Consider the following 26,951-nt stretch of genomic DNA (forward strand, 5'->3'; position numbering starts at 1 on the left):
CTTCATTAATAAGCAGCTTGACCGCAGAGCTTCTGGAAAGGCCAGCAGGCACATCGAAACGCTCAGCAAATGGGACGTCTGCCCGCCACGCTCAAGCCGTCGTTCGATCAAAATTGGCTTCTCAACAAAGCTTGTCTCTGTAATGTGCAATGGGATTTTCTTTACTGAATAGGTACAGCCAGTAGCAAGATGAGCTTTGAGTAAATACCTGTGATTAGTTTTGTGTCTTTTAAGAAGAAGCAGAGTGAGAGATGCATTCCCCGGCATCATTTGGTATTTGTTGACCAAAGCCATTAATGGCATCAGCTTAAAACAATATTTTGCTGATGAGACAGAAGTATTTGGCTTTGTCACAAGTAGTGTTTTGGTTTTTTTTCTTAAGCTTTAGTTAAATACAGGGCCGGAGTGGGGCCACTTTTCAGCCCGGGAGTTTCAAGCCCAAGTCCGGACCACTTTTTTATTTTCGTTTCGTATATTGGGTGATAAAAAAAAGGCTAATATTTTAATAAAATACATTATTTTGCTTTCAGGCCCAAGACCGGCCCACTCTTTTTTTTGTATACAAAAAGGCTAATAGTTAAATGTTATATTGTGCTTGCAAATAGGTTGACAACGCTACATTGATATTAGCTGAATAATTACGTTGCTAATGCTAATCATTTGGCCTATAGCTCTCAATACCAGTTTGTTTATCCTCTTGAAAATGAATTGGTAAGCTTGAAACATTTGGCCGAATCCTCCTCCAATGCCTTTCTTTTTTTTTCAACCTGGGTTTTTCAGCCCCTCCTGGCCTCTTCCTCCCATCCATCCTCCCTGACGCGTATCGTTACGGTAGGGCCGCCCGGCTCAGCTATCGGTAGCCTATCTGAGAAAAGGTTTAGGAAAAGATGGGCTATGGACCCAAACAACTCTATTTGGGAGGGGAGAACTCCCTCACATGGTACAACCTATGCCACCGAGGCTGCGGTGTCAGAATGCAGAACGTGTGTAGCCTACTGTAAGAGAAGATAGACTAATGTGACACAATGCCAACTCCCATGCCCCTAAACTGCAACACCAGTGAGCCAGGCCCTATAGTCCCTTGCAACCCCCCACCCCCCCCCTGCAAACACTTGAGTTAGTTTCAGAGCAGGCCCCCCTGGTAATCTGTGTCAGAACATGGACCCCAGCCAGCTTTCTTGTTTTGGGGCTCATTACCCCATTTGGGTAAATGATCACCTGCTGAGGTAATGGGGATAAGTATCTTCTTGATCAGTAGCAGTCAGGCTGTGGCATTTCCGAGAGATTTGGACCTCAAACCTGAAACCACCTGATCGTAAACTGGTCTTTGTGTGAGAAAGTGTTTGTGTGTGTGTTTTCTACGTGTACATGACAATATTTTTCGTGGCCCCAGAGCTGTAGGCCAGAGAAGCTCGAGACAAATAATATGCAACTCATGGTCTGTTGTGGCCTGTGTCTGTTTTATATAAATAGTTAGTGTTCTGTGTCTTGTTTCTTTGTCTGCAAATAGAGAATCTCTGTCCCCTTTTCTCTTCCTCATATTTTTTCTTTTATCTCTCTCCCTCCCTCACTCTGTCTCCCTCCTCCCTCTGTGTTTGACTTGAGGCATGTACTGTGGAGCAATTCTCTAAATGTTCCCGGAGAAGAATGAGGTAGGAAAATAGTTTTTTGTTCTGGCGTGGTGAACTTCTAGTGTGATTGCAGCATAGCACAGAGAACACGAGGAATGGTACAGTAGCACTCTTGTTTATGACTTTGGAAGTAATTTGGTCTTGTTTGAACAAAAACCTCTTTACAAGTGCACCTTGTTAAAGCTCAAGAATGACAAACGCATTGCCATTATAATCATGTCTGTCCTATCAGCTTCGATTTTCCGAATGATTTTGCCACTGTAAATTTGTGCCAGGTTCAGACTATTGCCAAACCAAAGGATGTTAAATGGAGGGAGAAATAGAAAGAAAGAAAAAAAAAAAAAAAAAAAATCTATGTTCATATTTATCCACATAGGCTCTCGATCCCTGGGGATCCGTTTGGAATATTTCCCATGTCAACTTATCCCTCCCAGTTCCATCTTTGTCATGGCTCACCAGGGTTGTGGGTTTGGATTCCAAGATCGCTCCAGCTCCGTTTCCACCAGTTTGGAAAGGAGGCCCTGTGGGTTTGTGGCAGGGGCTCCAACCACATGAGAGTAGGGCCCTTTGGGTTGAGGGCTGGAGGGGCTGCACTTAGAGATGACTCCATAGGCCTCAGCTCCAACTGTAAATACTCTGTAATTGACATGAGTGCTGGATGTTCCTGCTGCATAATATACCCTTCTGTGAGCGTGACACAATCGGTATCAAACACAAGGTGGAAATAGATAAACACCGGGGGCCTCTGCGTTTATTTTAACGTACATGGAGCCTTTGTGGGTTACGAAAGCTGCCTGAACATAGCTTGTTACAGTGTTTACAGTGTTTGTTACAGACGCCAGAGACCAAACCAGAGATTTCCGTGACCCATTATGAGAAAACTAAACATCTCACAATGTCGCAGACTGCCTCCAAAGTTTACCCCGACAGAAGATTTGAAATGGATATCCTGACAACGTGAACTCAATTTGAGCGGACATTTATATATTTATTTTCTTGTGGTATTCTCTTTATCCTGACACTGTAGCTTTGCTAGCTTGTCCTCACCAGACGTCCTCTCCTGGACAAGTATGGGTGGACCTAAGTCAAACACAGCCTCACTGAAGCATCAACCATCCCCTCCTGATGTGTGACGAACAGAGCCTTCCCATCCCGTGTGTTTGTGTGAGAACTTTCTTAGTCTGATCCTGATGGTCGTGTCAAGAGGATTAACATCAGGGCGGGTTGAGCATTTGTACCAGGATTACAAGCAGCCCCTACAAAGCTAACTGGACATTCCATCTGTACCATTATCTACAGCATGCTCACACACTGACTGGGCCTCTGACTGACTGTTATAATGAATAGAATAGGCGTGACCCCGATGACTTATGTTATTAGGTTTACGGAATAAAGTAGACATGGTCACGACTGTGTTATTTTCAATTTCAGAGCCGAACTGATTGATGTGTTCTACGGAAAGACGGTTCACATGACATAACCTCACAAGAATTATTGCGAGAGAGTGCGATAAAGATGTACACTAAATCTCTGGGCACATACCTGTTAGAAAGGTACAGAGGTGGATTTGCGTACATGTTGTTTGCTCACCTATCAAATGCGATACAGCAACTAACTCCACATACCTTTATGGCAGTTGTTATTGACTGGGCACTGTAAAGGTATGTGACACTTAGGAATTTACATCCATGAATTATGTCATAAGCATATAATATAAGTATTTAAAAGAGTATAAACAGGAGTTCAGCTCAGGATTAGCTTATCACAGTTTATCAACTCATTTGATTAACCTACTTTTTGTATTATGTTTATACAGGTACAGACCTAGGTACAGACCTAGGGTCCGAACACACATTTACTTCAAATCATAACTAGATAAAGTAGATAGTAGAAACTAGATAAAGCACAATAACCCTGACTACCATAGTAGATTAACAGTGTACCCTTTGCACCAACCCCCCCCCCCCCACACACACACACGCACACACACACACAGACACACACACAGACACACACACACACACACACACACAGACACACACACACACACACACACAGACACACAGACACACACACACAGACACACACACACACACAGACACACAGACACACACACAGACACACACACACACACACAGACACACACACACACACACACAGACACACACACACACACACAGACACACAGGAAGACGGTGAGTTGGGAGGGGGTGTCACTAAACTGCCCCAGACCCAAGCAAGGCTGTCGGCCTGAGAAACTGTCAGGATAAGAGAGGTCAGCTCTATCCTGCCATCTGTTAATGGCCATGTTAGCTGTTTAAATATAGACACAGCTACCCTCTAATTATCTCAGCCATGTTGAAACCCATGTGTCATTACATAGAGATGTGTTGGTGTGTGCACGGTCCCAATGTGTCATGCAGATGGACAAACTAGCCTCCAGAGAGTGAGCATAATACATCATTCTGTAGTTCTTCTGGTACAGGCAGCCATGTTTTGTAGTGTCATACAAGATACAGCTGACACACATCTGTGGGCGAACTCATGCATGTACAGTCGCGGCCCTCAGTCTTTGCACTGACATACATTTTGTTTTTACAAAGTTTGCTGCTTCAGTTGTTGTGGTGTTGATTCACATTGTTACTCCATTGTTGTGCAGAGTGATCGGATGGATTTTAAATAAAAGCTTAATTGGCCCCCACAAAATGAAATGTATCACAAAAACCACCATTTCACAGTGTTTGGGCCCTGGCATAAAATGACTGGCTAACATAATTTCATCAAATCAAATCATCAGCACATGGGGAAAGTGTGAACTAGCTCTAGTCAGGTGAAATCACTCTATCATTCTGATTGGATTTTAACAGCCGATCTTTAAAAAAGCAGATCTTTTAAGGCCAATGTTATTTTGAATAATTGTTTTCCAGTATTCCATAGAAACATGTAAAAAACTTGAACCAGCAAACTTTGCAAAACACAAACTTCATTACTGCCAATACTTTTGTCCACGACTGTAAAAGCATGGGAGTGACAGTGAATTCTGGGAAGATCAGTGCAACTATGCCAAGCAGGGAATATATGATCCTTGGACGACGCAATATCCATTCTTCTCCTGCGTCCAACTCACTTGCTGGAGGGAAATAGTTTAGGTTTCTGTCACACCAGCCTCTTGTTTCGTGGCAACCACGGTTTCCAAAATAAACCACCCTGCAAATTCCACAGGTGTTCTCCAATACTGGGCTAGGCAAGGAGTGGTGTGTTTGTGTGTGTGTGTGTGTGTGTGTATGTCGGGGGAGGGGGGGGGCAGGGGCCTGGGAGAGAGAGAAAGGAAGAGTGACAGACGGTAAAGGACAGTTTTAGGGTGTGCGGGGGAGTGAGAGTGTGCGAGCCAGGCAGTTTGCTTCCTCCCCGTTTGGTCCAGCCCACCCAGGCCATGTTTGGTTGGAGAGGCAGGCCTGTGGTTAGCACTGATGTCATTCTACCTCATTTGGGTTCTGTCCCCGCCCCCCACACACTCCCTCAGGTCGCTTTAGAGCGTTCAGTCCCCTCTGTCACGCAGCCCTACCCATATGAGTGTGTATGAGGGTTGTGTCCCTTTTTATTAGCCACACACACACGCACACGCTCTTCCCGCCCCTTCTCAGTTTCCCAGCGCTGTGAACTTTGGATGCAGTGAGTTGTGGACTGTGACTCTGCCAGTGGAGTTGAGAGTGACTATACTTTGACTGAAGGTGGATAGCCCTTCTCTCTCTCTCTCTCTGAACGGTTCATTTGTTCTCCTGTGATAGGACAACCTGAATGTCTTCCTGAGGGCTTGCGGGAAGCTGGGACTAAAGGAAGCACAACTTTTTCACCCCGGAGACCTCCAAGACCTGTCCAGCAGAGTCACCATCAAGTAAGTCCTCAGTACCCCCAAAATCTAGATCCAAATGACAGTTACATCTGAATGGCATCATTACCGATCAGGTGGAACAGGAACCGATGTGAAGGAGTGATGTGGGAAACTAACTTAACTGTCTCTATAGCAACTCCGCCAGCACCTCATATTGACTCTGAAGCCCCATTCCATGTCTGTGTAGTCCAGTACAAAGACAACCTTGTCCTTCCAACGCCCCCAGGTTTAAATTTAACTTTAACTATTTTTCCCCAAGCACGTGGCTTCCCATACTGTACTACCGGCATGGTAGAGGTTGAGGACCGGGGGTCAGCATTTAGACGTGTTCTGCCGCTATTGCAGAGAAGAATTTGCATTGGGGTTCTTGACTCCTGGGGAGGGGGTCACGACTCGTGCACCTGTTGTGGATGATCACAGGGAGGGGTGTACAGGGTACTGCTTCAGGCTGCTTTATAGTCCCTCGGTGGAAGATGGAAAAAGAGGAAGAGCAAGGCCACTGTGACCTGTTGGTGCTCTAGCGGTGGACAGTCATAATACACCCTGCCTCAGTCTAGACCATGGAACAGGCTTCAGCTCCCCGGCTTCTGGTTTTGATAACCAAATCGCAACCTATCCAATTGCTGTGGAGGAGAGAAGGCCTGTTCCCTGGAAGTGATGGGCAGACTGGGTGAGGGTTTTGTGCTACAGGGTGTGACATTTCTGGTGTGTGTTTTTGTGGGAGAGTGCAGTGTGTACGTGTGACCGTGTGTCAGATGTGAGATGGCTTGCCACGACACGGCGGTGTTTATAGTTTCTGGGTTTTCGTCTCGTCCCCGTCAGCTGTGTGTGGTGGACTGGGGTGCACACGGTATGTGGAATAACCGGTTCAGTTTTCACACAGGTGTGTCTTTGGGAGACAGCCAGGTAAGGGCAGGACTGTTGCTCTCTGTGAACACACCCCATCCGCACTGACATGTTCAACATGGCAGCACTGTTCAGAGGCCTGAGTTCTCAGAGCGCAGCGGCAGTAAACACAGGGATACAATACTGGGCAGGCCTGCCCCTCACGGTTCAGGAGCAGTACACAGTAGAGCTCTCTCCAGGGAGGTGCGTTCAGTGTTGCCGCAAGACTGAACAAGAGTGCTGCTGGCGCACAAACCATTCTCTCTCTCTCTCTCTCTCTCTCTCTCTCTCTCTCTCTCTCTCTCTGTCTCTCTCTTTCTCTCTCTCTCTCTCTCTCTCTCTGTCTCTCTCTCTCTCTTTACAATGGATCACAGTAGAGGAAGGGTAGTCATTGATGTTGTTATAGAAACATGCTGACCTCTAGAATCGGCGTGGTCCATTTCGTCCAGGTGGGGTGTAGATTTGGACTTCACCCTGTCAACGTCACAAACATTTAGCATGGTCTAAGGATCCAAGTATGTGATATATCCACCACTCCTTATGATAAGGTGTTGCAATTTCCAAGTGTTGCAACCTCCATTGTTATAGCAGGATCCACGCTGGCTGAGGTCATGTACCCAAATTCTCTAATACAAATACCCACACATGCATACACATACAGGTACGTGAACACACTTAAAAGTTTACACACAACAATGAGGCAAGCTCTGGCTGTCTGTTACCATGGCACACCCTCTTAACCGCCATAGCAACAAGACAAAGTGACAGAGTGTAGGGAAATCTAGAGCAATTAGGGGATTTAAGGTGTTCGTTCTGTGTAGCAGACTGGTAGGCACTCTGGCTAACAGGGAAAGAAACAATAAGAAACCCAGAGACCCCGCCCCCCCCCCCCCCTTATCTTCACGCCTGACATACTGTTCTATAGCAGGGCCCTGTAAACAAATAGTTATCACCATGACTGCTATGGTCTCAGTGGTTGTGTTCCACTTGTGCACCCTGCCCCCAGACTCTCTCCAGGGTGGCTTGGGTGGCCTATAATTAGGACCTGGGAGGGTTGGGGGTTGGGGGTCACTCTTTGACATTGGATGGACTGGCATGGTGACAGCACTCATGGGAGTGATGCTTTTTTTAGAATGTGTCAACCCCCCCCCTCTCTCTCTCTCCGCCTCCTGGGACAGGCCCGGTCACACTTGTGTGTTTGTGTTTGTGTGTGTGTGTGTTTGTGTGTGTGTGTGTTTGTGTGTGTGTTTGTGTGTGTGTGTGTTTGTGTGTGTTTGTGTGTGTTTGTGTGTGTGTTTGTGTGTGTGTGATAAAGAGAGAGCGTTGAGGTGGGTTGAGGCATGCTGTGCTGTGCCCCGGTTCCTCAGGGCTGAGGATCAGCTTTGTGTCTGGTCACCACTGCTCAGCCTAACAGCAAATGGCCAAATGAATGTTAATTTGATTTGATTTGATAGAGAGAGGGGGGGTGGGGGATTCTCCTGTCCAGGACTCATCTGCCTGTGTTTCTGGTGTGTGTCCGACCTCCCCACCCCAACTCCAAAGCCAGTCTGACAGGTGCTGTGCCCTGCCTGTCCGCTCCCAGCAGATGTACCATCAGTACAGACCTCTTCTCATGTGCTCGGTATGCTGCATTAGGCAGGGGAGCTGGATCGTCCAGTTCAACCCGTCCTCGATACTGGGCAGAGTCGTCAAGGCACGCTTAATGACATTGTGGTTAATAATATAACGCCTATTTGTGATGTCGAAAAGCAGCCTCAAGGTTAGGTGGGGTGCTGGTTTGAGGTAGAGCAGGCCTCGGTTGATTTGATTTCCCCTGCCGCTAACTCGCAGCTGGTTTGATATTGGCCACATCACAGACTCTGGCTTAGTACCGAGCAGTATATTGTAGCTAAGCCACCTTGGTTTAAAAGCATTTTTACAATGATCACACTGTTGCAACCTTTTCTGGAAGTGTATGGCCTGTATCAGAAGTTTGATTCACAGGCAGTAGTTCATGTTTTCTCAACAACCATATAAGGTATATGGAGTTCAGTTTGACCTTTGAGCTCTGGGCGTTGATAGAGTATGGGTGGTACCCCCCCCGATCCCAATCTGGTGTTCATCGCTTTTTTACTTCTCAGTCTCCCTCAACATTCTCTGTAAGTCAAAATTGTCATGAAGTATCAGGAGGGAGAGGTTGAGTTTGAGATGGTACCTAAAGAGAGGATGTGTTTCGCCCTTATTTCTCAGAACTGAAGATCAACAAGTGTCTGTTGATCATTGCTCAGCCTCACAAACGCCCCAGGGCGATAATGACAGAGAGAAATAGACAGGAAGAGGGGAGAGACCAAGGATCGAAAGATGAACAGATACATAGAGATTGACAGGAAAAGACGGAAATAGAAAGAATGAAAGCGAGTCGTAAGGTTGCAGAGCGAAGATGACTTTGCCCATAGGATTGTGCCCATAGGATTGTTTGAAACTTCTGGAAGGTTCCTCTCACCTCCACCGCCCTAGTTGTTGTAACTAGCTTCATTGTACAATGCTGAAACAATGAACACAATAGGTTAAATATTATCTTGGGCGTCACAGGAACCATAATAAATCAAATTCCATAAATGAACAGTGATTTACTGCTTACTCTGGACTTTATTCGTCTGTCCACTCACAGCTGACAAAGAATATATTCAAGTCTTACTGCTTTTGAATCACCCTTTACAACCCTGCCAGTTTACAACTCTTCCAGATAAAGGGCTTTATTTGAACTGTTGATTAGAACTTAAAACATTCTAGAATTCATACTGAATCATCAGCCACACCTCTCCCAGTGTATTTGGCTGTGGTAAATAGACTGCAACAATTTACATTAGGTTACATTGACTACCCCATGTACTATGTAAACAATGGTTATAGATACAACATTGTAGTTACGTGGAAACTACTGTTATACCATTATATGCTATATAAGTAACTACTAATATATTATGTAGATACACTTATTTCACATCCCTTGGGGGAGGTTAAGCTTTCCTTAGAAGTTGACATTAATCTTGGTTTGGTAACACAACCATCATCTGCCCCTTTACAGCATAATAATGACAACATCCACTTACATCCCTACCCCATACTGTGCCTTTTTACTCTTTAGTACACCACTAACACTTAATACCATTTAATTCCATTTCTATGTCCCTACAATGTTTGTACTGTAGGCATTGCTCTGGTAGTTAATTTAACTTGAATGTAAAGTGTTGGTAAAAAACTATTTAGGATCCAGGCTGTATTCCTGGTCAACGGGGCTTCACTTGTGGTGGATTTCTAGCTTTTGGAGGTGAACAACACCAATGCAACAGTTCTGAATCACATAAAAGTATGGAGTCAAGAGATTATATTGATTGAAGGTTGATATTGTAACCCTTATCATCGTTCATAACCTTTATTCATCATCCACAAAACAATCTTGAGAAAGGAAAACATTATGCCTTTTCAGAACTGACCCCTGATACCACCCCTTTGTGTATGAATTTCAAAAAATGGTATTCTTAAAAAGGGTTCATATAGCCTCAAGATATAACAGATGAGACAGATATAATTGAAAGTGCATCCATAATTGTGTTATACCCGGAATGTCGCAGGTGAGCAGCCTCTGGGACATAGGCCAAAGCTCCAAAGTCTCATTTCCAGACACATTTTTGCAGAGCAAATTATTGACGCGGCTGGCACTCTTTACTCAAAAAGGGAACAGCAGGGGGTAGAGCAAACCTTTTGGCCCTCGAGGAATTCTAACAACTCAACCTTAACAATGGCACTAGGAGCGGTCCTGTGAAACGAGAACTTTCAACTTTCTGACGAGGTAACACCACCCGTCACACGCATGGAAATGGAAATGGTGATCTGAGGGAGTGTCTTAAAAAAAACCTAGACAACACATTCTCAAATTGCTAAAGGTTTGCTCCAGATGAAAATTGTCAAAGACTGTACTGTGCTGTGCCTCAGTAATACACACCTCTATCAGACTCAGGACTCTTACACTCTTAACGCACACTCTTATCTCCATCCTAGAATTATGCAGAGCTGCATCATTTTCTGTGGTGACAGAAGAGAAAGTGTGTCAGACGAGTGATTTCTCCCCTGGCCTCTGTCTTTGCACCTTCATTCTGACACTCAGTCATTGCCCATGTGAGGGTCTGCATGACGCTGCGTGTTTTTGTTCTCGACACGCTTGTTTGCAGGTCGAGGGGATATTTAGGGATCCTCTATTGTTATTTGAAGTTGAGTTTGTGCAAGGTGGTGGGGTATTGTCAGAAATGGACCTCTGACCCACAAATGAAGCCACGTTAGAACAACTTTGGGAGAAACAGCCACCCTTTTCAAGTTGACGGTCTGAATCACACACACACACACAAACTCCACACTTTTTCCTCACCATTATGGCTGCTTGTGCACCAGTGTGTGAACTGTGAGGAGATTGTGAAACCGAATGAGCGATGATGGTGACTGGTCAATAAAGTCTCCAGCGCTCCCTCCATGGTTACTGCCCAGGCTGTAAACTGGAAACACAAGGCATTTGCGCTGCTTGCTCTCCATTTGGCAGACCTGCTGGCTGACTGTTACGGGTGACTGTTTTTTTTTCTGTCTGACTGATATTGAAGGCTGACTGTCAGTTGTCCTGCAGGTTGGCACTGCTGACAGTTTTTTCAGCTCAACCCGGCATCATGCTTAGGCTACAGAAAGAAATGCTAGCCTTTGTGGTTGGCTTTCTGGCTGTTTTGCTGGCTGACTTGCTGACAGAAGGGGAGAGACAGTTGCCAGTCTGTCCCCCTCACAGTAGCTGTATTGTGGTGTCTCTGATAAGTACAAGTACACAATCCTATCTCTGTGGTTCCAACTTTCTCACACACAGCGATCAACCTCTAGATCTGCTGTGCGTTCTTGTGTGTGACAACAACATGTCGCGTGGATGGATACCTTCTCCTCTTCCTCATCATGGTTGACTGATGCTGTGTGACGGGGGCCTGGAGAAGTGTGACATACTAAGTCTGGAGGAACGTTGACTTTGGACATTCCAAGAGGCATTTGCATTGCTCAGGTATGCTTGCAAACCCATTACAGGCTTTGGCAGCTTGTTGGCCAGGGTCTTGTTTCTGTCTGTGGGCTGTGTAGTGCTGCTGGGACAGTCCCAGGACCTGACCTACCCGGTCCACCCTGCTCCTTGTTCCAGTGCTTCTGGTGTCTGATCAGGTAGGCTACGCAGGACTGGCTGTGGTGGGCTCATTTGCCCCATAGTAAGGACTAATGGCTCAAATGAGGGAAGTGGCTGCATACATAGAGTGTAATGTAAGTAGTAATGTTTGATTACTATAATTTTTAGATGTGGGAATCTTTTGGTACCTCAAAATTCGAATTGATTCTTGGGGTCACGATTCGATTAAAAATCAATTCACGATTTTTCCAAAAAATCAATTCACATACATTTGTGAATTGATCTGAATTGCTAGCAGACTGAATAGCGATTCAAACGTGAATCTATTTTTCCCCCCACCCCTAATAATTGTATAGTTCTAACTCTGTTCTAGTTGATTATGTTCTACTGTTAGCTCTCCTGTCCCCATTTTAGTTTTGATGGTTCAATCGCCTCATTTCTGTAGACGTCTTCAGTTCTGGCTATAGGCTAGTTGTAGCTCTATAGTTCTAGGTGTGCTGTGTCTGGCTGGGCACCATCCAAGGCTACTAAATGCCAGTGTGCACAGGTGCAGGCAGGTTACCATGGTACGGGCCAGGTGCTCCATGGGGATTTGGGAAGATTATTTATGGAACCTTTGTACTTGGTTGAGATTGATGATTTTCTTGACTGTTTGCAGAGCGACTGTTTGAGGATTATTGTGCAAGATAGGTGAGTTAAGTCATCTAACTGCTATTTGGCCACATAATTGTAGTGCAGACAGAGACAACTAAGCTACTGTAATGACCACCGTAGTCTAAAGTGTTTGCAGAGTAGGTAACCCTCATGCAATACTGACAGCTATATATTTACTAAACTGTATTCAGACATCAGCAGCTTTCTCCCTCAGGGCTTTTTTTAACCTTAAAAACACCCTCAATATGCTAATGCTAGCGCGGAATGAAAAGCTAAATAAAGAATCCCAGTAGACTGTGCTGTGTCCCCATCGTCTTCACATGCTGACTGCGGCAGCTCTTTCCCCCGTCGTGTGTGGGATGAGACAAACGACAGGCGAACTCTCTAAACGCCCCACACATCTCCTCATGCCAGTGTCTCTGTGTGAGAACCATCAGCATTTGCCACCCATAGCCTCCAGATCAGCACGTATCGAAACCAGACTGAGAACAACCTTTGGTCCTACGCCACACATCCACACGGTAATGCTTCCAGAGATGTGTCTGATTGCCTGGCTTCCAGTGAGGGCTCAGCTGATGCAGGCTGCAGCGCAAGGGGCTCTGAGGCCAAGAGAATAGACCCTCTGTATGCCCCTGCTCGCCAGCAGCACTACCAGTCACTCAGAAGTGAGCGTTACCCAACCATAAGGCCTGTGGTAGTTAGGACAGAAATAGTCTGTCTGTCTCTCTCTCTCTCCTCTGTTTTGTTCACTCATGCTCCCGCGCTCGCTATACAGCAGCCCCTCTATAAATGTAGACTTTGTGACTTATTTTGTTCCAGGCCGCACTAAAAAGAGAGAGGGAGAGGAAAGGGAATGTCCAGACTCCTCCCACCATCCATCTATCCTTCCACCACCTTTTTTTATGGGACTAATAAATCGGAAGAGACGCCAAACGGGTGGACGCCCTTTTCACCTCGTGTTCGCCAGCGCACTCAGTCGGCCTGGTGTGAAATGACGCACGTCGGTGAGAGCTCTGGCCGTGGTGACGTCACACAAATGAGCGCTGTGTGCGAACATACAACTTCAGTCCTCGAAACTTCAGATGTTTAGATCAAGCAGCCTTGAGAACATGACTCATAGCATCTGGAGGAATATTTGAAGCTATTTATTACAGGCACAATTCAGACTCAAACCTCACAATTGAAGGTTTATTTATATCTCTATTATAAATGCTGAAGATGTATTAGATAGTACCCAATTGCTGTCAAAGTACCAAGTCAATGAAGTGAATTGCCAAGCACAAGTTCAAGACAAAATCTACTTATTTATTATAGATCTATATGGTATAGGTGTCTGATACACTCAAGTTGAGCGGAGAGGTCTGGACAGTGAATACAGGAATGAAGGGCAGTTAAATAGTATCCCAATATGTTTTTTTTTACTTTCACAAGAAATGTCAGGGGGTGATTATCAACATAGCCTTTGCAGGCACAGACAGAGGACACTGCATGTTAGATAGCTTTTGTTTAGGCTTTAGATAGGGCTCCTAGAAATGGCCCTGACGTTCCATGTTCTCATGCGTTAATATAGTAGGGTATAGTTCAAACATTGTTTATTATATTCAGAGCATTCCAAACAGTTTAAAATTAATAAAGTAATCATTAACTGTAACCCTTAATTATTGTTGACTGATCAGTGGTTAAGGACAGACCTCTTCAATGCCCATGAAGTCTATAATTCACTTTCCAATTTGTTGTTGTTTTGTCTCACGTTTGCACATGCTGGCATTGGGCCCTGTTCCATAAAGCGAGTTTAGAATCAGAAGAATCAGAATCAGACAGGGTTTTAATCGCCACAAAAGTTTACAGAATAAACCAGGCTTATGTCAGTTACTCAGATTAATTTCCAGTTCATTCGGTTCCATATAGCCAGCTCAACGTAGTTCGAACTCCGTTACTATGGAAACTTATGCTGCGAAACTAGCCTGGTCCGGGGGAGGTTCACTGTCAAGCTTAGCACGTGTTGTTGTTTCACCAGACCTTCCTGTAACACTGACCCAACGAGGTAGCGATGATTCACCACAGACTTTCTGGCGTGATGCCTTTTATTTTGTTACCACTATCAGTTCAATATGTACATTTATAGAAATATCAACTTAAATAAAAAAACAAACCTACACAGCCTACTTTTAACTTATAGCTATATGGTATTTTGTGATATCAAATATTTAGGCTGATGCTACATATATCTCAATCTACATTATTACAGTATAATTATTATAGCTACATAATAGTTAACAGTAGCCTACAATTACAAAACAAACCTAAATCCAAACATATATCCTCCACTTTCCAGACAAAAACAACATGTAAAAAAAATTGGATACTGGATAATCTATTGTTTAATAGTATTTATTGAAAACAATGTCAAAATATAGCTGCAAGCAGCAATGAATGGGCCAAGCAGCATTCGATATGGAAAAATATTAACTTTTTTGCAATCGCATCATACTTTTTGGCAACGCAGTGGCGCTACCCCAAAACTTTTGATTACCTTCACAGCGTTGCGCAAAAGACGTATACTGAGTTTTGTAACGATGAGCCTAAAGATTCTAAAGATTTTTTGTAGGCATAGTCTGAAGATGATCTGTTACATTTTTCATGAAAATCAGAGCAATGGCCAAGGAGGAGTTCGAAAAAGTTGGCTTTTCAGAAAATACAAATGATGGATAAACTTCAGGACGACAAGGACGCCATAGGGTTCAGTCGAATCATCTGCATCTAAGGAATCTAATGATACCTCACTTGAGAAAAACGGTCTTACGGTTCAAAAGTAATGGGAGTAAACACACCTCCAACTTTGACCCCAGGGTGGCGCTATAGTGCTTCAGTGGTTGACATGAAACTTGGTGACAATAATCAGGAGACCGTTCCCAATCAGTGTGCCAAATTTCAAAACTTCGCACCAATCGGTTATATGGGTTGCCATAGACTCCTAGTCCTGAGTATAATAATAAAAAAACGAACAATTCCAATACGTGCCACACGTGCTCAATACGTGGCCCCTAAAAAGTAAATTTAGATGTGTTTAGAGGATGTATGTTTTTTAAATCAATAAAGAAAAGGTCAATACAAAAAAATACCTCGACCAACATAGCCTATCGTTCATGTCAATCATGGTGTGTCATTTGATTTTGATGAAGTGGTGGATGAGCTGTCATAGCATGTGGCTTAAAACATTCTTTCGGGAAGAAGTCAGTGGTTGTGAGCATTGCGTTTTGCCGTGGTGGATCGATATGATCCATGGTCTACCTCTCGGGTTGCTTAAGAATAGGCTGGACCCGCAATTATCTTGACTTCTTGAATCTGACTTGAATTAGTCGTATTGCGTGAACTAGAATAGGCCTTTTTGGAACCGCTTTAGACCCGACTGACTTATTAGGTTAATTCAAGTCAGGTATGGGACTAATCCCAGCTTTTTTGAGCGGCTTTTATGGAACAGGCCCCGGATCGATTGGCAGGAGGGAGGTTGGCGTGGCGATTGGGTGTCAGAATGGAATGTTCGCAAGAATTTCAGCGGGTGCTACCAGCTGCACCAGACGCATTGCATGCTGGGGAAGGGCTATAGGACACCGGAGCAAAGGCTTATGGATAGAGGTGTGTATTTGTGGCGATTGTGTTACAGCATGAGGAGTGGAATGTGTGGCACATACAGGACAGGCAGGGTTGAAGAACGAGGCTGTATATCTCTCTTGTCACTGCAGTTATCACGCTAACATGCTGCCTTTATCAGTGCTTTAGAGTCCTGTTCAAACACGCAGGTACACTGCCCTTTGCCTAGGTGACAGACGAAGGGTGTGTGAGTGTGTGTGTGTGTGTGTGTGTGTGTGTGTGTGTATGTAGTGTAGTTTCACAACAGCAGAGAGACCTGACAGAATGAGTGGAGGTCATTTATTTTCTACCAGAACCCCTGGGAGGGTTTAAACATTCGAAACGGCAACCTGCTTCCAATCTGTTTTAGATTCCTACTGTACTGATTATGAATGATTGGCAGTCTAGAGGAAGTCTTTTTTTAGCTGGGATCTTTAACCTTCAGACACCAAGTCATTTTATGGATGTTTTTAGTTGTAAACCATCATAAATATAACAGGCTCTCCTCTCATGGAGAGAGAGACACTGGCAGCACTGGAATGTTCTCCAGGTGAACCTGCTAGGTCTGTCTGAGAACTATGAGATGCTCAAAGTCAGCCATCTTGCTAAATAATCCATAGAGCCAATGACCTAGTGAGTTTGTGTGTGTGGTTGTGGTTGTGTGGTTGTGTTTGTGTGGTTGTGTGTGTGTGACCTCAGCCTTTGTGATGCTCTGTGTGAGAGAGGATTCTGGGGTATCCTGGCAGTAGCCTGGATTGTGCTGTCAGTTTCCAGCTCTTTCACAGACCTTAACATGCCCTCTATTCTTTTATTGTCATTTTCCCAGGCTGTGAGGGATAAACCACACACACACCTCACCTCTCTGTTCTCTTTCCCCTCGCAGACGTCAAGAGACCAGCAGGAGACTGAAAAATGTGAGTGGAAAAGTTACGCTTTTATTTGGAAAGGTGCATTGGGCGCCATAGCCCATTACCCTTCATCGTGTTCGCTCAAGTCTGAAGGATCCATGTGAAAACTAATGGTTTTCTGTGGACACGGGTCTTGATACTACTTCACAGTCTCTGTGTGTCCACATCATTATAGTTTGAGCATTATTTACATAGATAAAGCTGTTTACATTAAGTGGTGGTTTTGTACCAGATGTTTGTCGTGTTTGTATTTGCCCTGTGTGTTATATTAATATGTAGCAGTGAACACAGCAGCACTTGAGTAGAATGTTCTGGATGGAGACAGGGAACAAAGACCAATACACACAAACACACCGGTCAACAGCATCCAAGCCCACAACCCCGTACTAACCAGTCAACTTAAATGGAGTTTTAAAGCCTTGTTAACATTGTTAAGTAGGTTTATTTGGAATTGTAATACATTTCCCCTGTGACGTGTTGCATTTGTGCTGTGTTAAGGAGCTGTGTTGTTGAAGAGTGTCTGACGTGTTGCTTTTCCTGGTTACCCTCAGGTGTTGATCACCCTGTACTGGCTTGGCAGGACTGCACAAAACGACCCTTTCTATCATGGACCTTACCTAAACCTAAAGGCTTTTGAGGGATTACTTGGCATAGCACTTTCTAAGGTAAGCACACACACCTGTACAAAAGATACATACATACATACATACTTCTGTGCATACACACTGACTCACACACGTGTTGTACTGTACTCCACTTAGGTTAGAATAGGTTATAGGGTTGAAATAGGTTTTATGTGCATTTAGGGTTAGTATAGTGTATTATTTATTGTTATCTGTAATTTAGGAGGTTTTAGCATTAGGGTTAGTATAGTCGATTATTTATTGCTATCTGTATTTTTAGGAAGTTTCACTTATTTAAGATCAGCATAGATGTAAATAATGTTCTGTGTACTTATATGTTATGTTATACCATGTGCTTGCGTTGTCTTGTCTTAAGAATTTCAGTGCCCAGTCTGACCTTGTGTTGTTCTGTGTACCTGACAATAAAATACTTGAATTTGAACACACACACAGACACACACACACTTGGGTGCATGCTCACCTTGTTATTTGACCTAATCGTAGTTGTGAACATGTTTATTGTAATCTGTCTAAATGGGTATAAATGAAACCCTTTAACAACCACCACCCATTACCTTTCTCTATCCTTCCTGGTATGTCAACGATGTAACCGGATTGGCCGAGAGGCCCCTGAGATACTCACCAGTTAGGCCGCAGCTATAGTATACACATTAAGTCATGATCGGATTGTCTGACTCGGCTATTTTAATCTCCTGAGGGGTGGGGGGGGGGGGGAGTGGGGGGGTACAGTGTCAGTACAAGCTTCAAAACAGGCCCTTCTTTCCTTGCACAAACACAACTCCCGTCCCAACATCCACGTCGTGCCACTGCTGAATTGGCAGTTTCATTTACACTTTGTTTACAGTCAGGCGAGAGGACTTAGGACAAAAACGGGTTAAGTTGCAACACGTCCCAGGTTCATGTGTGCACCGGCCCCATGTTTGAGTCAGAGACAGGCCGGGTTCAAGAGGAGCACTGTGGTTCACCCTGCATCCCATTGGCTCTTACGGTACATCTGACAGGGTATGTCTTCGAGCTGGCTGATGGGTTTCTGTGGTTGGACAGGGGAGCTGTGGGATCTGCATGTTCCACAGATACTTGCACACGTTGTTTTCCGGCTATAGGCAGCAGGTGTGTGTTTGTTTGTGTACAGTAGCTGAAGGAATGCATGACATGACAATACTAGAATTCACACGAACAGACATGTTGAGAGTCAATTTATCAGATTCTCTCTCACTCACACCAAACACACACGCGCACACACACCCCATTAGTTTCTGTGTGTGTGCGCGCCTATGCAACCCAGTTGAATTGGTCTAACTCCATCCTCAGTATAAATTCCACCCAACCGCGCCATTGAAGAGCTGGCTTTTCGGTGGCCTAGCTGATTAGAGCGGTGTTTCTAAAGGTGGTGGTCACCTGTGCGAGTCAGAGGACCCGAGTTCGAGTACCAGCACGGGAAAAGATGGGGAGGAAGCGACGCTGATGGGCAAGCAACCTGTTGCACGGGCCCACGTGTGTGTGCGTTATAGTCCATAGGAGCTGAATGACTGAACGCCTATTGATTAACCTCACCAGTGTTTGTGTTTGTTTTTGGGTGTGGGTGTGGGTGTGTGTGTGTCTCAGGCACTAGAGGACTCTGTGGGCCAGAGCGGAGGCAGCAGCAGCGTGAGAGACAGTGGTTTCGGAGACGGCTGGTACTGCGAGAGAGAGGACCTGTTCTACCTGAGAGGAGGAGCACGGCAACACAGGAGGGAGAACTCCCTGGACAGTCTCGACTCTGAGGGCTCGCGTCCCCCCAGCATCTCATCTGACACCACTCTGAAAGGCGGCAGCGAGGGTAGGGGCGGAACACACACACCCACACCCAAAAACAAACAAACACAACGCACGCTCTGGTGAACACACACACAGACAATAGCGCTCAAACATGCACGACCGTCTGTGGATTACTTTGTGTTTTTGTTTGGTTCCGGTGTGTTTGGTCTGAGTGTGTGCGAGCGAGTGTGTCATGTTTCATCTGTGGCCTCTACCCGCACTGGAATCCTAACGATTGGAGATCTTGGAATTTGATTGTATAAAAGAGACAGTGATAGTTGTGTTTGACGTTGAACTCATAGCTTTCTGAATATGACGGATTGACATATACAACAACATGGCAACGTTGTGCCATAAATCATGTAACTTTGTGCACTGCACACTTGCGCCTCCACACAAGGCCCACTTGTGTGTGTGTGTGTGTGTGTGTGTGACTACGGTATATATTTCGCGTATACGAATGGAATTCTGCATCAGTTTGTGTACTCATGCCTATCTCCATCTAGTGGCCTGTTGTTGTAACTTTATATTAACCTTATCTTGATAAACGTGTGAACAAAACATGCTTCATAGTTGTCTGTCAACCAGAGCTGGAGAATTTTGTTTTGTTGCTCGTTTTTCGGGGGCAGGGGCAGGACGGGTCAGTGTAATTAGTGAGAGGCTGTACCCCTCGTGGGAGACATTCCAGGAGCTTCCACACAGCGCTGTCATGTTGAGGCCTCCAGTCCCACGCCTCTCTGCTACTGCCTCACCCTCCTCTCACCTCGCATCTCCCTCTCTCTGTCCCTCCATATCTCCCCTCTCCGCTCTCGTTCCCCCGTCTCCTTTTACTCAACTGATCATCTCCCATCTCTTTTTGCATCTCTCTCTCCCCTCCCGTCCTGTCACTCCTCACATGCTTTCCCATCCCCTTCTCTCTCTCCTTTTCCCTCCGCCTCCATCCTTCTCACACGCTCCTCCGACCTTACCTCCCTCTCCTCTCCTCTCAAATAACAGTTTATTTGTATAGTCCTACGTACAAGCAGTGTCACAGAGGGCTTCTCCTCCTCCTCCAGGTTGTTGCAGTGACGCCGAAGTAGATTCCCTCTTCAAGATGGCCGACAGCAAGGACCCCCTCCATTACCGCCGCTCGCTGGTGATCACGCCCAAGACAGCCACACAGTTCAACCAGTTCCTGCCTACCAAGGACAAGTCCTCGGGCTACGTCCCCGCCCCGCTGCGTAAGAAACGGGCCGAGCGCCAGGAAGACAACCGCAGGAGCTGGGTGGGCCCCCAGTATACAGAGGAGGACGGCACCTTCACCAGGTACACACACACGCCTGTATACAGCACACACACACCTGTACACACACACACGCCTGTACACAACACAGACGCATGCATACAACACACACGCCTGTATACAGCACACACACCTGTACACACACACACGCCTGTATACAGCACACACACCTGTACACACACACACGCCTGTATACAGCACACACACACCTGTACACACACACACGCCTGTATACAGCACACACACACCTGTACACACACACACACACCTGTATACAGCACACACACCTGTACACACACACACACGCCCTATAACACACACACCTGTACACAACACAGACGCATGCATACAACACACACACACACCTGTACACACACACAGACGCATGCATACAACACACACACACACGTGTATACAACACACACACCTGTATACAACACACAAACACCTCCATAACCACACATCTGTCTTTGCAGTAGTAGTGTCAAAATCTCGTGGACAATCTTATCGGCGTATTCAAAAGTGTAGAGGTCAGATTATGTTAGCTGTAAGGCTCTACAAAAGAAAGGAAAGTTCCCGCTGTCCAGGATGGTTGGATCCAAACAATGGTGATTCCAACATGTTCTATTCGTTCTACCCGCATGAACACCTTGTCACACGTTCTATGGGAACTTCCGACAGTAGAAGCCTCGTCTACCTCATGGAAAGAGACTTCATCAGAGTCATGATAATACTGTCTGCCTAACTCCTACCCAGCTTTTCTCCTCACACACTTTCTCTCTTCCTCCCACTGTCTGTCGGCCATATGTGTGGTTGGGGTACGGTTACGTACACTCCGCTTGTTTTTTTCCCATCGTGTGTGTGTGTGTGTTTGTGACATTTGCGATTGCGTTCATCTGTGACCGCGTACCCATGGTATTCCACCGCTCTCAGCGCCGACCTCCAGGGCAACGGGCTGCCCCCGGGCGCCCCCCCTGCCGCCCACCCTCAGCGGGCGTACGAGTACGAGAGCGGTAGCGACTCGGACGCCGAGCGGCCCGACCCCGACCTGGTGCTGGACGACCTCGCCAGCCGGCGTTTCCACAGCCCCTCCCCTGCCCCGCCCACAAATTTCGCAGTGCCCATCGGCCTCCCGGAGGGGGGAGTGGGGATCTCGGGCGGAAGGGTCGGAGGAGGAGGGGGGGGGGGCACTTGGCCCAGGGTGTCCGCGAGCTCCGGCACCCCCCCTCGTCACACATCAACCTTCCTCAGGTCAGGCCTGCGGAGCGGGAGAAGGAGGGAGCTATGTGATAAGCCTGCTGCCTGGCGAGAGAATGACAGAGACACAGCAACAGAGGAAGGCGTGATGAACAAGTGTGCTTCTGTCCTCCCTCTGTTGCTTGGTGTGACGTTTAGCGTAACCAATGACGTGCAAGGCCCTCGGGCCTTCACCAGCGTGATGCTTCTAACAAACCTGGACTCCTCTCTGGTCTCTTTGGTTGGTCTTCTTTGGGCTACCATGCTTGTTTTTGTTTGCTCACTTCTATTTGGTTTGGTCTGCAGTGTCCTTTTTTTTATGCCCGAGTTTGCTTCTTTCCGATTTGATTCGATATGACGGTGTGTGCTAATGTGTCGCTCTGCTCTCCCTGGAGACTGCCTGCGCTCAAAGAACAATCGCGAGATGCTCCCCGGCTTGCGATTGGTTGTGCACGCTTCCTCTTCCTGTTCTCTCGAATGATTTGATTGGCTGTCTCTCACGAGCAGCAGCAGCAGCAGCTCGGCGTTGTGCGCGCCCCGCCACGCCTCGGCACGGCTGGAGCACGGGCGCCCCGCGTCGGCGGACAGCCTCCTCCGACAGCTGTGGGACGATTCCGAGGACGAGGACGAAGACGGCTACGCCGACCCCGTCCAGGACGACCTGTACGCCCGCAGGGTGGGCGTGTCGCCCCAGCCCGTCGCCAGCGCGCCCTACAATAAGTTCTTGCCCAAGTTCTGGACCCCCGAGGAGGACATGCACATCCAGAAGATCAAACTGGGCTCCCAGAGGCGGCCCTGGTACAGGAAGATGCAGGGCTTCAGGTGTGTGGACCGGCACCCTGGCTGAGGACTGAACTACACACACACACACACACACAGACAACACTCACCCATTCGCTCCTTCTAACACTGGAGCTGACAGTCACACACTTCTAACTAACTTGGGTGCCCTCTGTAACTGGTTAGGCATTTCATTCTATTACACTTTGTATAATTCTGCTTACCAATATACTAACATATTCTCTTTAGGGGTTGCTTCTGGTTCTGGGTCAATGCATGTTATTCTGTTGTCATTTCTAAATCTGTAGTGGGTCAGTTGGGTCTGTTCTTCTGGGAACTGCTTTTCTCCGAGGTGTTTCTACCGGTCTGACCACTGATTCTCTCTCCTCTCTCTTTTTCTCTTACACTCTGTATCCCTTTCCTCCAACCCTCTGTCTCTCCCTAATGTTCTCTCCCATTCTTCCTCTTTGTCCCTATTTATCTTTCTTCATTGCTCTCTCTCCCTCTCTCTCCCTCTCCCTCTCTCTCTCTCTCTCTCTCTCTCGGTTTTCCCTCCATCTCTTCCTCCGGCCTCAATTCCTTCCTCCCTTCCTCTCCTCTTCCACGGCCGCAGTACAAAGAAGTCAGGCTCCTCCTCAGACGACTCTGAGTGCGATGTCAGTCCCTGGCTGTCCTCTGCTCCTCCTCCCCCCGCCACTGGCCCCTCCCTCCCTCGCCCCCACGCACCGCAAGGCTCTGCCCGCCCGGCAGGTCAAAGGTCGATACAGCCGCTCGACTGACGTGGCAGGAGCGTTCTAGAACCTCCTGACGTCATAGGAGGGATGCTCCAATCAGCCACTCCCTGACATACTAATGGTGACGTCACGTGGCCATGCTATTAACAACGCCCTAACATGCATCAAAAAGCTGCTTGTTGCTTAAGTATTATGTGTATTTACTTGGCTTTTTTCTAGCCTAGTTATATTTAGTACTTAACCTAGTTGAGCACTGGACTATATTTATTTAAGATACATATATGCTGAATCTTCCTGTTTGAGTGCCCCCGCCCCCCCCCCCTCCCATTTGATGCATGTTTCAGACGGCATCAAAACTCTATTTTGGTATCCTTTTAAAAACCTTTTCCTACTTTTCTAGTTCTCTGTACTTCTCCGGTTCACTTGCATGCACTCATCTCCACCTTCCTTCCTCTCTTTCCTCCTCCTCTTTCCTGCCGCCCCAAACCCTGCAGTCCTCACACCCATCCACACACTGCCCCCCAGCAGACTCCTAAGCCACCCACTCCGCTGCTAGAGCGCGCCCCTCTGGTGTTCTCCAGAGTGGACCCCTCCTCGGGCCCCAGGCTGGTCAGAGGAGAGCGGAGGGCTCTGCTGGGACGCCAGGACCCCCTGGAGGCCCCCGAGCCCTGGGAGGTGGGAGACGCCGTCCTCCCCGACCTGGAGAACGACGACATGTTTGCCAGGAGGACCCTGGCCTTCCACTCCAACTCGGATCTCGCTCTGATGAAAACGAGTGTGTGTCGGAGCCGAGTCTGTTCCCCCGGGCCGGAGGCCAACATCGTTACCCAGCCTTCTCGCCCCGGCGACAGCAGGAGATCCCGTTTGCCCGACGTCCAGAGAGATGACGTTGTGTACCGCAAGGTCAACCCCCAGCAGGCACAGCGCCCCCTATCTGGAGACCCTGAGCGCTACACACCTCTCCACGTCCCAGAGCCCTGGGCCCTGCCCCCCTCCTTGCAGGCTCGATTGCTGTGCCCCCCATGCCCTTTGAACCAGGAAGTACCGTCAGAAGATCAAAACGAGAGGAAGGAGAGACCGAAAACAGACGACATGTTGCTCAGGAAGTTTGGCGTCGGGGCCCAGGGTCAGGGGTCACCCCTAGCCAAGTCAGCCAATCAGATGACTCCGTCAGTGCCCACTTCCTGTAGCGAGGGGGACCTGCAAAAGATGCAAGAGATCCGAGAGGCGAGCAGGCTGAGGTTTAGGAAGAGGCTACTTGTGGAGAGGTTAGCCTTCCTTAACTCCTAGAGACCAGGGTACGACTGGCAGCCTGGCTTGCTAGCTATCTTATTATCTAAACTCTACCTTGTGTTCGTTGTGTTGTTTTTCTTTTCCATCTCCGTTCTGACTGCTTTCTTTTTAGCCTGAAAGCACACAAGTGTCTTTTGGTTCGCAGAGCCAAAGCGTCAGAAGAGTGTTGAAGTGACCTACCTGTATGCTGCATGTTGATGTGCCACGGGAAGATGCTATCTATAGTCTCCCTCGAGGGAATCTCGCTTTACAACGAAGCACTCTCTCCTCTGAACAAACCAGTCTCTTCCTAACTGGACAAGTCCACCCTACATCCCAGTAGAGGACATGGAGCTGTCACCAGACGTTGTTATCGGTTTATCGGAAATGCTGCTTGTTTGAAATATCTATTGTTACCTCAGATTTGGGGCATTTGAGGCAGATTGTTTTCAAATTAGGTAAAGTGGGAAAACTTTGCCTTCACACAGTATTAACCAACCGCCAACATTTTGGTAGCATTACTCTGAAACTATACAAGACCCCAGATGGAAACAATTCTGCTTGGTGGTCATATGATTGTCTTCCTGCTGTTCTTTCTATTGAAGTGTTATTTATTAATAAACTGCATGAACACTGTTGTCGATGGCAATTACCAAAATTCCTTTAGCATTCATAACCAGGTATTTCAATATAGGATTCAGCTGCATTTGTTTCGTTTTTTGTTTTATTTTTAAAAGTTTTCTGCTTGTACAACATCCGTCGCATTAATAAAGACTTCCCCAGACTGATTGTGGTTGTGATGGAGTGTAACAGACATGACTTAATTTAAACATAGCAGAAGCCACCTACATTAAGCACCTGCACTGTAGCAACTACAGCTGGCCTGTAATTACTGTGGCGACCTACATAAGGGGTTGAGCTACGTGGTAATACTACTCACTTTAGGGACTCATACTTACATGGGACCCTCAGGGCTGTGGGTACGCTGGTGCAGGAAGGTTTAGGTCTGTCAGCCCCTCGGTACTCAACACAGGACTCGCCCTCCCAGAGTCCAGCTTTAACCTGTCGCTGACAGACCGAGTGTTTGTGTTTTTTCCATATTTCACAGCACAGTGAGGATTGGATAATAAATTGTTGCCTGCTAATCTGGGGAATCATGAAACACTTTTTCCTTTTCTGTGTACACACACACACACACACAGGGTCCATTTAAATGTGGGTTTAAATCCTTCACACGTGGAGGGATGAAGTTTCCAATGACATCATCCCATTGACTATAGAAAAGGGACTGTTGTTAAAGTGATTCTCTCCACCCCTCCCTCTCTGTCTCGGCCTCACACTCTCACTTACACACACACACACATCTCCAGCCATCACGGAAAGTTGATACAGAGGCTTTACAGAAAGAGCTCTTCTAACTCCGTATTCAAATAAAAGGGCAACAACCAGCTGACTTGCTGGTGGGCTTTTACTGTCTGGGTGTATCAGCAATGGAGCTTGTGCTCAACCATGACCTACTAATTTCAATGAACCTTTAAATAGGCCGTTACTATGGGGCCCTACTGTTTAATACTGTATAACACCCCACCACAGAGCTTCTTCAAACACAGGTTTTCCTGTACTTCATATGAAGATATTATACTGAGATACTTTGGGTTGTGCTTCATTTAGTTTGCGACCACAATGAAGCCAGAACAGTACCAAAAGTGCAACCTCGCAGTAATCATCAAGATATTCTGTAGTGTTTTGCAGTATCTCTGTTGACTGAGGTCTGCCCTGTCTATCGTTCTCTCCGGTTCCCTAGAGCTCTCCGTAAGCCCGATGCTAGTGATGGGTGAGTTGACGTGCAGTCCAAGGAATGTTTCATGTTCCCATTTGCTCCACCCGGCTGCGGCTGCACCCCACTGCTTTTGTATTCCTGCCCCTCTCTCTGTCTCACCATATCCCTCTCTCTCTCTCTCTCTCTCTCTCTCTCTGTCTCTCTCTCTGTCTCTCTCTCTCTCTCTCTCTCTCTCTCTCTCTCTCTCTGTCTCTCTCTCTGGCTGGCTGGCTGTTAAACGCTGACACCGAGCATAGCTGTGAATTGTATGGCACGGAGCCAGGTGAAATAGGGGGGTGGGACAGCTCCCCACAAAGGACTATTGACTGAGCAACAAAGTGTTGCTGCACCGCACACAATAACAATAACGCTTGGTCATCCTTCCCAAACATACTGTATGGCCCACTGGCTTGTATTACGATGGAGTTGTACTGTAGCCACAGCATAGCCTGACTCAGGAAGCAAATGACCCAGTAGTGCAGTAGAGATAGCCTCTGAAGCAGGTGAGTAAACTCGGATGAATACAAGGCCACGCCCCAATGCTTTTGAGTGGCTTCACTGTGTGCATGTGCTGGATGGAACGGCAGGAGAGTATACCATATCAA

The 26,951-nt window shown here is 46.7% G+C and overlaps 2 protein-coding genes across 8 annotated transcripts in view; both read left to right on the plus strand.

Annotated features, from left to right (window-relative positions):
• The window catches only part of lmo7a (LIM domain 7a), a 51,225-nt gene that overhangs the window by 7,769 nt on the left and 16,505 nt on the right, over positions 1–26,951 (plus strand). For 5 of the 7 annotated variants that reach the window (XM_084688540.1, XM_084688543.1, XM_084688541.1 and 2 more), the window contains exons 4-9: positions 5,420–5,526; positions 16,758–16,788; positions 17,334–17,447; positions 19,032–19,245; positions 20,279–20,528; positions 26,332–26,361. In XM_084688540.1, the coding sequence (XP_084544666.1) occupies positions 5,420–5,526; positions 16,758–16,788; positions 17,334–17,447; positions 19,032–19,245; positions 20,279–20,528; positions 26,332–26,361 (746 nt within the window). Of the gene's footprint in view, positions 1–1,553; positions 1,653–5,419; positions 5,527–16,757; positions 16,789–17,333; positions 17,448–19,031; positions 19,246–20,278; positions 20,529–21,438; positions 21,757–22,254; positions 22,564–23,134; positions 23,279–26,331; positions 26,362–26,951 lie in introns of those variants that run through there. The other 2 variants (XM_084688546.1, XM_084688544.1) reach the window with 2 other exon arrangements.
• LOC146234551 (LIM domain only protein 7-like) lies at positions 23,640–25,315 on the plus strand (the record flags this gene model as incomplete). Its single annotated transcript, XM_084688442.1, has 1 exon — positions 23,640–25,315. A coding segment is annotated over one exon (906 nt), but the record flags the coding sequence as incomplete, so codon positions are not given.

This window comes from Hypomesus nipponensis, chromosome 23, assembly GCF_054491055.1.
Source record: "Hypomesus nipponensis isolate SF chromosome 23, ASM5449105v1, whole genome shotgun sequence".
NCBI lineage: Eukaryota > Metazoa > Chordata > Actinopteri > Osmeriformes > Osmeridae > Hypomesus > Hypomesus nipponensis.